The sequence below is a fragment of the Alosa pseudoharengus genome, unplaced genomic scaffold (genome assembly GCF_046254945.1).
Source record: "Alosa pseudoharengus isolate Yale_2024_CS ecotype anadromous, Long Island Sound unplaced genomic scaffold, YU_APseudo_1.1 YU_APseudo_1.1_scf_14, whole genome shotgun sequence".
Lineage (NCBI taxonomy): Eukaryota > Metazoa > Chordata > Actinopteri > Clupeiformes > Clupeidae > Alosa > Alosa pseudoharengus.
In genome coordinates, this window is record NW_027468609.1 from 3,519,688 (window position 1) to 3,534,687 (window position 15,000).

General features: G+C 45.3%; 1 protein-coding gene across 1 annotated transcript in view; it reads left to right on the forward strand.

The window, feature by feature from the left end:
* Nucleotides 1-9,127, forward strand: part of nup214 (nucleoporin 214) — a 150,896-nt gene extending 141,769 nt beyond the window's left edge. The window contains exon 36 of the mRNA XM_076284946.1: nucleotides 8,905-9,127. Within this exon, the coding sequence (XP_076141061.1) occupies nucleotides 8,905-8,935 (31 nt within the window). The 3' untranslated portion in view covers nucleotides 8,936-9,127. The remainder of the gene's footprint in view (nucleotides 1-8,904) is intronic.
* Nucleotides 9,128-15,000: the final 5,873 nt, after the last annotated feature.

The following is a 15,000-nucleotide window of genomic DNA, read 5'->3' on the forward strand; positions in this document are numbered from 1 at the left end:
CTGAATATGGTGCTGCGGCCGCATTGTCATGTGGGATAATTTTTATGTCTCTCATTGAATGTTTAGTATACCTTACATACATGTAGTGAAATCTAATTACCATCCTCTTACTCTGAGCCTTGTGCCATCTGAAACCTATGGCAAGCCGATTGAGCATTTATTCAGATATCTTGATATCAGGCATAATTGTCATGTACAGAAATGTCCACTAGTTAATTAGTAAAGGCCAAAATGCATACCAGTCAGCTAGTTGAAGGCTTTTGGGTCTCACTAGTTAACTAGTGACAGCCAAAAATGTGCACATGTTTACTAGTGAAGGCAAAACTCCTCACTAGTTAACTAGTTGGAGTAGATCAATGTCACTAGTTAACTAGTGAACCATAAATGGCTTACTAGCTAGCTAGGTGATGGCAGCAGGCTCACTAGTTAACTAGTTGATGCATCATTTGTCCAAACTAGTTAACTAGTGAGGTCATAAATGTATACTAGTAAACTAGTTGAAGCCTAAATTCACACTAGTCAGCTAGTGGCGCAGAATTAAAATTAGGAGGCGGAGAACTCTGGAAATTGAGGCTTTCTATTGGCTCCCTATGTCCAAATAGAAGATGACAACCAATCACAGCGCAGAATTTCACAAAATCCCACCCACAACATTTGCATGTGGCACACAAGTTAACATGCTGGCCAAAGGAACTTTAACTAGTAAACTAGTGGCTTCAATGTGACACTTACATGTAAACTAGTGAAGGCAGACCTGCTCACTAGTTAACTAGTGAAGACACAAATGCCCACTAGTTAACTAGTGAGGTCTAAAAAGTGTCACTAGTTTACTAGTGTGCACCAAAACACCCACTAGTAAACTAGTGATGGCAATTTCCATTCGACTAGTTAACTAGTGAGGTGCAAAAAGTGTCACTAGTTTACTAGTGTGCTCCAAAACGCCCACTAGTTAACTAGTGAAGGCTATTTCAGCCCCACTAGTTAACTAGTGAGATGCCAAAATGGTCACTTGTTAACATGTAAAGGCAAAAATACCCTCTAGTTTACTAGTGAGGGTGTTTTAGGCCTTACTAGTTAACTAGTGGCATGTATATTGTGTTCACTAGTTAACTAGTTACACCTAAAAAGAGAAACAAGCTGACCGTTTTTGTCCACTAGTTAACTAGTGGAACAATTGAAATCTCACTAGTTTGCATGTGTGGCAGTCAAGCAGCTCACTAGTTAACTAGTGCCTGAAACGGCTATTATGCAAATTCTAATGAGAGGGTGGGTAGAAGACTCCTATTGGGTATTATGTAAGAATCCCACCCTGTCTAAATGTAAATTTATAGCCTCGCGATCAGGTCCTGTTGGGTGCCCCTAGTGGCTAAAGTGACACACTGCTCTGCAACGGTACATAGTAAAGCAGAGCCTGCAGTACGCAGTATCTCATATTCTGTCAAAATGGTTTTTAATAAGAACAGGGAAACCCCATGCTTTAACAAGTGAGCTCTTAGTAATCCACACCAAAGATTCAAGGGATCGATTTTAATATTATTCTTTGTTTATTGTTGCTAGGCAATCAGACATATATGTAGGCCTATCCATTCAGTCACACTTTTCTGATTAATAACTGAAAACAAAAGATTGTACACATTAACTGCAAACATTAACTGCACATGGTTTCTAAAGTAATTAAAAGCTCAAGAAAAAAACTTCATGCATTTCTAAGGAATTGAACCCTGGTCTCCCACATGATCTCCTGCTGCTTAACCACTTGAGCTAGTCTTGCCACATCAGCAAAGCTATCATCAATGTTCATGTTACTGAAACGTTTTGTTGCTAGGCAACCATATACAAATGCCTCCAGTTTTATCGCGATTTTCAGACTAATAACTGAAAAACTAAAGATTGTACACATTAACTGAATGAAGATTACAGCAATACACCATAACTTTGTCACTAGACATGTTTTTGACTTTGTCAAAACATATTTTTATGCTCAAACGATCTTAGTTTATAAAAGTTTGCTCTTAGAACAGCCTGGATGAAGTCAGCCATGTGTTCTAGGTTTCTGAGTCCTAAATGGACCAATCAAAATCCTTGTTGAGACGTGAGAGACAATGAGACGTCCCACTAGTTAACTAGTTGCACAAAATGCCAGCCGTTTGTGTATTTATTCAAATTTCACTAGTTTACTAGTGTGAATGGCATTTTTCTCCTGCTAGTTCATTATGGGCAGTGTTTTGTCCTCACTAGCTAACATGTAAGGCTCAAAATGCCCTCTATAAGCTAGTGAAAGGCATTAATAATGCAGATATGCTCACTAGTTAACTAGTGAGCATGTCCTGTTCCATTACTAGTAAACTAGTAAGGCCAAACATGTCAACTAGTTAACTAGTGAAGGCCAATGTGTCACTAGTTAACTAGTAAGAGTACCTTTTGCATTACTAGTGAACTAGATAGCTCCAAAAACAGCCACTAGTGTGTGTCTTGTGCGCACTAGTTAACTAGTGAGCTGCTTTACTGCCACACATGCAAACTAGTGAGACTTAAATTGTTCCACTAGTTAAATAGTGGACAAAAACGGTCAGCTTGTTTGTGTTTTTAGGTGTAACTAGTTAACTAGTGAACAAAATATGCATGCCACTAGTTAACTAGTAAGGCCCACAACACCATCACTAGTAAACTAGTGGGCATTTTGGCCTTTACATGTTAACAAGTGAGCGTTTTGGCATCTCACTAGTTAACTAGTGGGGCTGCAATGGCCTTCACTAGTTAACTAGTGGGCATTTTGGGGCACACTAGTATACTAGTGACACTTTTTGCACCTCACTAGTTAACTAGTCGAATGGAAATTGCCATGACTAGTTCACTAGTGGGTGTTTTGGTGCACACTAGTAAACTAGTGACACTTTTTAGACCTCACTAGTTAACTAGTGGGCATTTGTGTCTTCACTAGTTAACTAGTGAGCAGTTCTGCCTTCACTAGTTTACATGTAAGTGTCACACTGAAGCCACTAGTTTACTAGCTAGAGTTCTTTTGGCCAGCATGTTAACTTGTGTGGCAAATGCAAATGTTGTGGGTGGGATTTGGACCACTAGTTAACTAGTTTGGACAAATGATGCATCAACTAGTTAACTAGTGAGCCTGCTGCCATCACCTAGCTAGCTAGTAAGCCATTTATGGTTCACTAGTTAACTAGTGACATTGACCTACTGCAACTAGTTAACTAGTGAGGTGTTTTGCCTTCACTAGTAAACATGTGCACATTTTTGGCTGTCACTAGTTAACTAGTGAGACCCAAAAGCCTTCAACTAGCTGACTGGTATGCATTTTGGCCTTTACTAGTTAACTAGTAGACATTTCTGGCTCTCACTAGTTAACTAGTGAAGCTAAAATGTGTTCACTAGTTAACTAGTGAGCCTTTTGGCTCCAACTAGTTAACTAGTGTGCATTTTTGGCCCTCACTAGTTAACTAGTTCACACAAACATGGCTCACTAGTTAACTAGTTGACAAAAATGGCTTACATGTACATGACAATTATGCCTGATATCAAGATATCCGAATCAATGCTCAATCGGCTTGCCACTTGTCGCAGTGTGAGGAAGAGAATTGCGGAGCCTCCGGGCGGAGAAACATTCTCAGCTGCATTGACTAGCGAGGGCATGCCATGGTCCCCTTCACCTTGTTATCACACGGAGATACTAAGGGCCGAGCCACTGACTGGTCAGAGGGAAAGAGCCGTTAGTATGTATGAGTGTAGCGGTCACATGCTCTTAACGGCTCTCCCAAACTCAACCACTTGGCTCCCAGATCCTCTATGTTAAGATGAGGATGCATGAGCCAGTGATGCCAGATATGGATCAGTTCCATTGTCGTCTGTTTGGACATTAAGTTCCCAACAACATTGCTTAGCAACATGGCTGGGCAACATTGTTCAACCCCTCCCCACCCCCTTCTCTCTCTCTCTCTCTCTCTCTGTGTATATATATATACTGTATAATATAGGTATATATTCTTGTCCATTCTCTTCTACTCTCTGTAGTTAGCATCAGTGGGTGTTCTCTGGTTGGCTGGTAAATGTATGGATCACATGAAGTGACCCAGAGCTGGTGGTTTCCCAGCAGCCTTTGCAACAACCGCAGCAGCAGCAGCAGCAGGTGTCCCCATCCCCCTCGCTCATGCTCAGGTGGTGGGGGGGGGGCTCTGTGGTTAGAAGGCTAATATTAGCCCCCACCAGGGTGAGAGAGTGTAGCCTCGGGGATGAAGACTATCTCTGCCTCTCTATTTCAGATCACTGGGGGAAAGTACTTCAGCCACAAGTGTTGGAATTTTTGGAGGACAGATTTAGGCTTGCCTGCCTAGCATGTTGTTGTCTGCTATTGGAGAATGGGTATGGGTAAGGCCCACTGGACTTAATCCAAACCTGTGTAGTGATCTTTTTACATGCTAGCGTTTGCTAGTAATTAATGTTTACCCATTTTCTTGCCAACATTAGCATTCTAGCCAGCTTTCTGCATTAGCGGGCTGTGATACCTTTCAGGTAGCAGCTGGGTACAGGCCGATAGATAGGCCAGACAGATCTTTTGTTCCCGTGAGGGAAATATGGTCTCTGCATGTATCCCAATCCGTGAATTAGTGAAACACACTCAGCACACAGTGAACACACAGTGAGGTGAAGCACACACTAATCCCGACGCAGTGAGCTGCCTGCTAGAGCGGCACTTGGGGAGCAGTGAGGGGTTAGGTGCCTTGCTCAAGGGCACTTCAGCCGTGCCTACTGGTCGGGGATCGAACCGGCAACCCTCCGGTTACAAGCCCGAAGCCCTAACCAGTGGGCCACGACTGCCCTCTATACTCTATAGATATTCACTTTTGAGTCCTCTGCTCTCTGGCGCTTCCAGACCTCTGCCCAGGCAGGCGGGCACAACAGCGGTGGCGATGGCGTAGTTTGCCCCTCTGTATGCCCCCTGCCTGCGACTGGCTCTGATGGCTCCCTGGACTGTGCTCCATCTCTGACCGGTGCCCGTCAGGCGTCTGCCATGCTGTGCCCGCCCACTCTCGCCCTCTCTGCCCCAGGGCACGCCTGGCATTAAGGAAGCTGGACGACGGCGGCAGCTTCAGCGTGTTGTGGGATATGAATAGGGCTGCTTTGGCGTGTGCCAGCTGTGTGTTACGGGGACATTGTTCAGTAGCTATGTATGCTCTCTCTACCAAGACATTTACCTCCCAGAACTCCATATCCGTGGCAATGGCATGCCACCAAAAGCTCTTTCAGAATCTTACTTTGGTTGTCATAGCGACTTAATCAATAGATTTGTCATCTGCTTTCAACAGTCAAGGTTCCTTTTTCAGACATGTTTGGGTGATGATTTAATTAATAAATAAACCTGCCCAAATGTGAAAATAGAGAAAGTAGAATATGTCTGTGTGTGAGAGCTAGCACACCCATATCAGCGCGCTACAGGCTGCCAGTAGGCTGCTTATTCAAACGTTTCATCTCGTACTAGCACAGCCGCTCTAAGCCCCCTTTTGTTCCTCTTAAACTGCCGCTGTCTGAGTTTGTTCGTGTCTCGTATCTAAAATCCCAGCGGTTCGGTGATGGCGACGCCTCCGAGTAGCGAGAGCTCCGCGCTCCCGCGTCCCTCTGATGTCACCTCGACTCCACTCCACTCTGCCGCTCCCATCGGGCCTGATGTTTTTTACATGAGCCTGAGTCTGAAATCTGAACGTGTTGTATCTGCCTACGGCATGCCGGCGGTTACACACGCGGACGCTGGGCCAGACAGCGGTTACACACACGGACGCCGTCCCAGAGAGCAGTTACACACACAGTGGTTACACACACGGACGCTGGGCCAGACAGCGGTTACACACACGGACGCCGTCCCAGAGAGCAGTTACACACACAGCGGTTACACACACGGACGCTGGGCCAGACAGCGGCCTGAACTGGTGGTTGGGGTTTCCGTATTGCCGAGTCGTATTGCCGAGCCTGGAAGCCAGCACAAATTTATCACGCCCCCAAAATTTGAGTGCAGGAAATTCAGTCCAGAGTCTCTCCATTGAGAAGTCCCTTTGCTGGAGATGTGTTGGGGCCAGTCATATCGTTTGAGCTTCATGCAATGATGGACAGATGAGTGGACTGGACAAGCAAGATGATTAGATTCCGCTATCGCGTCAGACATATAAGCAACTTTAAAAGATTAACAGAAAACGGCATTTTAAGGCATTTGATATCCTCAAATTTTGTGGCTGCACTGCAAAAAATAAAATCTAATCAAATCTCTTTGGTATTGTTTTCAGTATGTACCTAGGGTCGTAAGATCATTTTGGCTTAATTTAAGAAGACTTCATGCACTTCATGCTTCATGCAGACTTTAATACACTGGCAGACAAATTTGCTTATTTTCAGGATGAGATGTCTTAAAATAAGTCAAACTCTTAAGTCTAAATGAAGTCTAATGATTTTAAGAAAAATGCTAGGTAAGTGTCTTTATACTGAAAACAAATTAAAGTACATTTTTTGATCTTGATATAAGATTAATAAGACTTGGTTAGATTAAATTAGATAAGCAGTTTTTGCAGTGTGGGGTAGGTTCTGGCTGGCTATAGGCTAGGTTGAAACATGCCCCATAAACAATTTCAAATGGCTTGTTACCAGACTTGAATTCCGATAAGACTTTGAATCTGGTTATGCCAGGCTACATGTGGCCCTGATCTGGTTATGCCAGGCTACATATGGCCCTGATCTGGTTATGCCAGGCTACATATGGGCCTAATCTGGCCCAGTGCTGCTGTTATGCCAGGCTACATATGGCCCAGTAGCATTCAGGACCTTTCTTTAAAGAGGCTGTATGTAGAATCTGAGTTGCCTTAAACACACCCTGATGTGTCTGTGATGGCCCTCTTACATTAACGTGCATGTATTTGCCTCTTGAGTGGTCATTGCATTAGAGTACGCATCAACGTTAGCTGGTTAGCATGGGAAAACACCTCATTACAAACTAACTGGCTGGCAACTACAGACACACACACACACACACACACACACACACACACACACACACACACACAAACACACACTTTTTATCAACTCTGACAGGATGAGTCACTGGTGGACAGTCTCTTTGACTTGTTTCTGGGCAGAATGTGCAAAATGTCTAGCGCTGCCCTGTCTTTTGTTACTTTTAGCAGGTATTTGTGACATATTTAAGTCTGCTAAATTTCACACCGTGTGTGTGTGTGTGTGTGTGTGTGCGCCTGTGTGTTCATGTTCTGTGTGTGTGCATGAGAACCATTTTTTAGTGAGTGTGTTTTTAGTGAGACAGGCAATGTGTGTGTATGTTTGAGAGAGGCAGACAGTGATGGTCAGGTTGTGGTGTTTGAGGTAAAAACAGTGTGAAGAGCCTCAACACGGCCATGTCAAGGGCTCTGGGGTCACCTGCATCAGTGTGTGTGTGTGTGTGTGTGTGTGTGTGTGTGTGTGTGTGTGTGTTTGGAAGAGAGAGAGTCTATGCTCTCTAAACCAAAACCCTTGAGTGCATGTACTGAATCCTGTTTGCTCCTGATATAGAGTGGTAGATGTGGTGTGGGGGTTTGCGCTAAACTACATGTAGATGTTGTGTGGGGGTTTGCACTAAACTACATGTTTCGTATGTGATCACCATGTGGAGCAGAGACACCCAAGTGAAGACTTTTGGTTGAAACGTTTGCTAGTGTTTTGTTTTCTTAAGCAAAAGTATCGCAGGTGTTCCTGCCCTGACACCTTGGGCCCTAAACACACACACCCTTCACCTGTGTATCCTCCAGGTGTGTGTGTTCTTCGTCCTGTCGCCCCCCCCCCCCCCCCCGAATTAGGAGAGACTCCCCTGGTGCTGCTGGTGCAGTGCTATAGGCCCCATGAAAAGGAATCATCATTAGTGTCTGGTCTGCCGCGATGCTCTGCAGCTTTCTGGAAGGAGCTCTAATCTGGTTATGTGCCTTTTAAGAGGATTAGTCTCTTTTGTTTACATACCAGGTCTTTTGTGTGTGTGTATGTGTGTGTGTGTTTCAGGAGACATCCTCCTTGGATGTCCTGCCATATGTGCAGTGCCAGTGTAGCATTGACCAATCATGCGTCTCCAACTTTCACCTAAAACATGGCTTTGCACTGTCAGTGTAACTGATTGGTCTGTCTTGCAGTGAGATGGCACATAGCCCTAACCCATAGCCCAGTAGGAATCACAATGAGATGGCACATAGCCCTAACCCATAGCCCAGTAGGAATCACAATGAGATGGCACATAGCCCTAACCCATAGCCCAGTAGGAATCACAATGAGATGGCACATAGCCCTAACCCTAACACATAGCCCATGAGACAACACATATCCCTAACCCTAACACATAGCCCAGTAGGAATGACATGGCACATAGCCCTAACCCTAACACATAGCCCATGAGACAACACATAGCCCTAACCCTAACACATAGCCCAGTAGGAATGACATGGCACATAGCCCTAACCCTAACACATAGCCCAGTAGGAATGACATGGCACATAGCCCTAACCCTAACACATAGCCCAGTAGGAATGAGATGGCACATAGCCCTAACCCTAACACATAGCCCAGTAGGAATGAGATGGCACATAGCCCTTACCCTAACACTGAGCCCAGTAGGAATCACTCTGAGTACTCTATGTCCATCACTACACTAACTTGCATGATCGATCAGCACTCATTCATTGTCATGTCTCATATAATGTGATCTCAGTCATTAGCTCATCTGTCCCAGTCCTTCTGGCAGATGCTCTCTTTTCAAAAGGCCTCCTCTGCAGTCATTCCGAGTGACCCCTGGAGTGACGAGGATGGTCCTGTTGCTTGTCAGGTCGTGCCCCGTCTCTAAGCTGTCTAATTGATGTCTCTGTGCTTTTCCAGGCAACCCCCAAGATGGTCTGGACTTCGCTGACTCTTGTTTTCCACTCACTCCCCTTTGATGATGCTGATGTCAACGTTTTGTTTCTCTTAATTTCTTTTTTGTTTTGTTTTTGTCTTTGAATCCATCATGGCATTGTTTTAAAAGATGCTATATTTTTTAGAAGCCCATTAAACCTTCCTTGCAGGAATGGATCAATAAAAGGCAAACGTGTTGTAAAAGTGCCATTGTTTTCCTGCCTTGCTTTTGACACGAGTGTTGTTTTCCTGCCTTGCTTTTGACACGAGTGTTGTTTTCCTGCCTTGCTTTTGACACGAGTGTTGTTTTCCTGAGCTAGTTATGGGTTTTCTCCTCACGCATACCAGTGTTGCGCGGGTTTGGTAACAAGCGGCCCGCGGTCGCCCGATATTTTAATCAACCCGACCGCAACTCGGACCGCGAATATTAATTAGGACAAAATTATACCCGACCCGCGATCCGACCCGCTTATTTACAAAATGTGTGCTTTTGGTTATAGCCTGCATGCAGTGTGACAGTAGGCCATTTCTGTAAAACAAACTAATTTATTTAGGCATGCAGGACATAATGTTTGCGCAGGAGAGAGAATGAGAATAAGAGCGCAAGCACGCACGCAACCACCAAGGATTAGAACACTAGGATAAGATTTGAAGGCCATGGACATACATCTTTCTTTTGAAAACAGAAATGGTGAGGTAAGGTAGGCAAGAGAGATACATTGCTGGTCAAAACGTTAGCGTAAGAACTGGTTTATAATGCTGAATGAAGCACAAAGCTTTACTAAAGCACATCCACTGTTTAAAGTCACAAACACAACGAACTGTAACTTTTATGCCTGCGCGAATATATACATAGCGGTAGATATGGCTGTGTAGTCTGTGCCATAACATTTATTCCTGCAGGCTGCCCGTTTTGGCTGTCATACTTTTAAATGGCTTCGCAAGAAGTAGGCCTACATAGACCATAACTTACTATCATCTTCTTTAAGAACTTTTCCCAATATTTCCCATAGCCTATATCGCTTTTCCTGAAGGGGTGTCTTTATTATTTTAACTCGCGTCTTCAGCTTCTTTACTGTTGACTTTACTGTATTGATCCTTTACTGTATTGATGCTAGCCTTCTTGTGATATTTTAAGTAGGCCTATTTGTAGAAAATATATATTTAATTAATTTTAACTGACCCGCCCGCAAATGACCCGAATATCATTAAAATATTTTGTTTATGACTCATAACTGCGAGTGTCCGCGGGCGACCACTTCATTTCGGGCAGACCGCGCAACACTGACGCATACCCAAGTGCCCGACTCCAATCAAACAGAACTGCAGAGCCAGAACTGACTGTAGCCCTCATCACTCAAACATTCAGAACATAAATCGTATTCTAGGAAGTCTGCATTTAGGTTTTATCACCACAAGGAAGGCCGTGCTTCCTATTTTACGTATAAATGCGGACAACAACATGCAAAAATGTGAATACCTTGAGTCCTTACATTATTAAATGTGAATACCTTGAGTCCTTACATTATTAAATGTGAATACCTTGAGTCCTTACATTATTAAATGATGGTTAAGAAGTTGAGGATGACCTCGGTCTCCTCTGTCCCTGACCTATGCGGTCAGTCTGCAGTGGGTAGTTCCAAGGTGCACAGTAGCCATTGGTTAGGATTCACGATGGAGTCATTGGTGGCTCCTACACTAAGTAATCAAAAGTTTGGAGCACCAAATGCTTTGGCATGGACCGATGCCCAACACATGGACCGATGCCCAACACTTTGGGTCACTCTGTGCCAGGGGTGTGGACTAATACCTCCAGCGGGCCGACGCCCACACGTGATAGGAAATATACACATACACATACACATACACACACACACACACACACACACACACACACAGGGACAGATGTATGCCCTCCAGAGGTAGTTGTCTGTTAATCCTGTCAGTGTCTCATCTCTCACCATCCTAATTCCTCTGTGCGTGAGTGTACACGTGTGTGTGTGTGCGCGTGCGTGCGTGCGTGTGTGTGTGTTGCGCTTGGAGATGGCACAGGTTTATTGGCGGTGGTTATATGTTGGGGAGGGGTGGGAGGTTAGAGGGGTAATGAGATGTGGGTTGGGGGCAGAAAAGGTTCCAGCGTGGGTTCAGCAGCAGTCTGTAGATGACGACAACATGAAGCAGTCCGGCGGCAGCACACGCTGTTTTATTCAGTCTGTGGATGAGGCCAACATGAGGCAGTCCGGCGGCAGCACACGCTGTTTTATTCAGTCTGTGGATGAGGCCAACATGAGGCAGTCCGGCGGCACTGAATGCTGTTTTATTCAGTCTGTGGATGAGGGCGACATGAGGCAGTACGGCGGCAGCACACGCTGTTTTATTCAGTCTGTGGATGAGGGCGACATGAGGCAGTACGGCGGCAGCACACGCTGTTTTATTCAGTCTGTGGATGAGGGCAACATGAGGCAGTCCGGCGGCAGCACACGCTGTTTTATTCAGTCTGTGGATGAGGGCAACATGAGGCAGTCCGGCGGCAGCACACGCTGTTTTATTCATGCCAGAGCCGGTCGGTCAGGACGTGACTGAGCGGGTCGGTGGTGGCCGGCGTGTTTTATTCATGCCGTAGAGGGACCGGCGCACAGATGTCCTCTCAGATCCTGATGGAGCGGAGTGTCACAAGGGTCGTTAGAGGTCAAGCGACCTCAGCCGTCCACCATCCATCAGGAGCTTCTCAAATAAACGCTTTTGACAGACTGTGATCTGCGCCAGACTTTTACACAGACACACACACACACACACACTCTCATTCACAGTTTAACACACTGGGAAACACACACACATTAGGGCTGTCACTTTGCTCAAAAATCAACTTTGGATGAGGTTGAATAAATCCTTAAATAATGCAAATTAACTTGAATGCATTCCACATTGAACAGGCACACATAATGCAGACATTTTTCTTCACAATCTAATGATGAATTTTGAATAACTGACCACTTCAACTTATGATGTTATACACTTTCTGGGTAACCACACACAAACTCAAGACACATGCCATTCATACTGCCCTCCCATCACAGCTGATGTTGCTGGACTCACACTACCTGCTGCTCACACTACCTATTACTCACACTACCTAGTGCTCACACTACCTGCTGCTCACACTTCCTAGTGCTCACACTACCTATTACTCACACTACCTAGTGATCACACTACCTATTACTCACACTACCTATTGCTCACATTTCCTAGTGCTCACACTACCTAGTACTCACACTACCTAGTGCCAGAGACTTTCTAATGTGGAGACACAGCACTCAAAAAATACTCCATAGAAATGCATGGGGCTAGTTTGTAACACCAATATTGTCTACACATATCCCACCCCTTCCTCGGCAAAAACGTTGACGTGAATACATTGAGCCAATCATGTGGTGTGATGTGAATACATTGAGCCAATCATATGGTGTGTTGTGAAGACATCATGCCAATCATGTGTTGTGATCTCGCCACTGGAGCAAGATTGGTGTCGTGAAGCCTTGCGCACGTGCATTTCTGCCGAAATGGATGCCCGACGAGTGCCCAAAAAGCGTTGTCAAATGGCCGCCGAGTGGAGGGACTTGCCTAAAAGGACTTTACTAGTGCTCACACTACCTGCTGCTCACACTACCTAGTACTCACACTACCTAATACTCACACTACCTAGTGCTCATACTACCTAGTACTCACACTACCTAATACTCACACTACCTGCTGCTCACAACACAAAACAGCCAACAAAACGTTAAAAAAACCAACTGCATGAGGAATTGGATGGGAATTCAGCACATTTGACTGACGGTTGACTGAAATCAGGCCAAATGTGCAGTGTCTGCCCTGCTGAAGGTGACTGCCCTGATATTACACCCCTCACTGCCCTGCTATTACACCCTCACTGCCCTGCAGATCTGTGGTGCAGTTGCCTGCAGCATCAGTTCCACATTGGGGTCCAAGTGTCCACTAACCTGGCCCTGCCAGATGGATTGCTTCGTATTTGCTCCGCATATCCATCTGGGAACTTTCCGTTGGAGAACATTTGGAAAGGGGCAAAAATATTGGTTAGCTGATTGGATAAACCATCAACCCATCAGATCAACGAAGCGTTCTTCTAATGCCATCTTTTAACATACAAGTTAGGTAAGTAGCTAACATTAACGTTTTTAAACTTACTATTTGTATGTGACATGAACCTCATCAACAACAATCCCCACCAAGTTGTCATGGTAGGCTACATTTCTGAAGAAAGCATATTCCTTCTTGTTAAGTAACTAAGATTCAGGGCTACCAAACACTAACTGGAATTGGCCATGGAGGATGGCTGTGTCCTTCATTCCTCCCAGCTACATTGCAGAGACTCCTAGCTTCCCCAGGAATACTCGAATATTCGGATAAAACTTCAGCGATAGCTATGCTCATCTCATCCGTGGAAGTTGCCATGTTGTTTAGATTGAACAGTTGATTCTCGTTGCGTCACACCTAAACCCGCCTCAAAACCAAAGCTAATTGGAAATTCGTTTGCCAAAGTGCTCCAAATTTTCTCTATCGGAGAGATGCCAGACTGATCTGCGAGTGAAAATCTGAAGCTCGCGAGATCAGGATGGTCTCACGAGGCTAAGAGTCTGTCTCAATTGGTGTGCTTTCGTGAGTACACTTTCGTGTAGTACCCTACTGTGCACTGTGTGCTTACTGGCGGATTGCGCAAATTTTAACAGAATAGTATTGTCTCATATCAAACACTAACTCCGTGCACTTCACGGAAATGACGATCGCAACATTTAAATATAACTTTATTGGTGTCCTCAACTCGACAGTGACATGGTCATACTGTGTCAAAACATGAACCGTTTATGTTATAACTTGCTTGTACCTCCGTAAAGTCTGTTTTCCACTGCTGCTGCTTCAGCTTTCTCAACCGCGATTACCACGAGTTTGAAAACGCTCCCTCCCCTTCTGCTATTTGGCCAAGATGGCGTCCGTTGAGGGCGAAAAGTGTTCAGCGCTCCACACTCAGCTTTTTGACCGTTATAAGTGCACCATCCGGGGACTTGCAGCGCCCTTCGTGTCGTTGGAATTCTCAGTGTGAACGCCCTCACACACTCAAATTAGGTATTGTAAGTGCAGAAGTACGCGATTTGAGACACAGTCTGAGTGTCCACGGTCGGGGACCCAGGTTCAAATTGTTTTCCTGATCCCACCCCATCTTTCTCACAACGCTGTTTTATCTGAATAAAGGCAAAATGGGCAAAATGTACCCAGATTCTTCACATGTGGGACCAAGTGATTAAACTTCACAGTGTTCCATGACAGTCCTCAGAGCCAATGGGAAGCCTTCTCAGTGTTCCATGACAGTCCTCAGAGCCAATGGAAAGCTCTCTCTCCCTCTGTGAAGGTCCTGACCCTCCCACCTGTATTTCAAATTCATTTCATTGGCTCTTTGGCTCTGATCCACAGCTGGCACCTAAAGGATGCTTGTGCTGCTCTGGTCAGCTGTAATTTTCTGCTTTGCTAACAGGACGGCGTGTTTTGAATGCCAATCACCGTCTCTGCCCACGTGCTGATGGTCTGGAGAGCCGGTCTCTTGCGCGCGGTGTGGTGTAGTCACTGGCCCCGGAGCGCAGACATGTCGAGGATCTCTTAATTAGCGCGACGGCTGGACATGTCAAGGATCTCTTAATTAGCGCGACGGCTGGACAGGTCAGGTTCCTGCTCGCGCCGCACAGGGCTCAGATAATTAATGATAATGAGATTAATTAGCGCGACCTGCGTGCCAGTACAACAGAGAGCCGTGGCATCGGGACAGCAGGTCACACACACACACACACACACACACACACCAAACACAGACAGCCCCCTCACACACTCAGTGACCTTCGGAAAACCAAAGCATGTCTGCTTTATCAGGAGACGAGGGCTTACTGGAGTGTGTGTGTGTGTGGAGGTATGAAGTGGTGGTGTTCAGAGAGTTGATGACAGTCCCTGAGAACGTGTGTGAGTGTGTGTGTACGAGAGAATGCATGTGGATGTGTGTACGCACACAACTGTGTG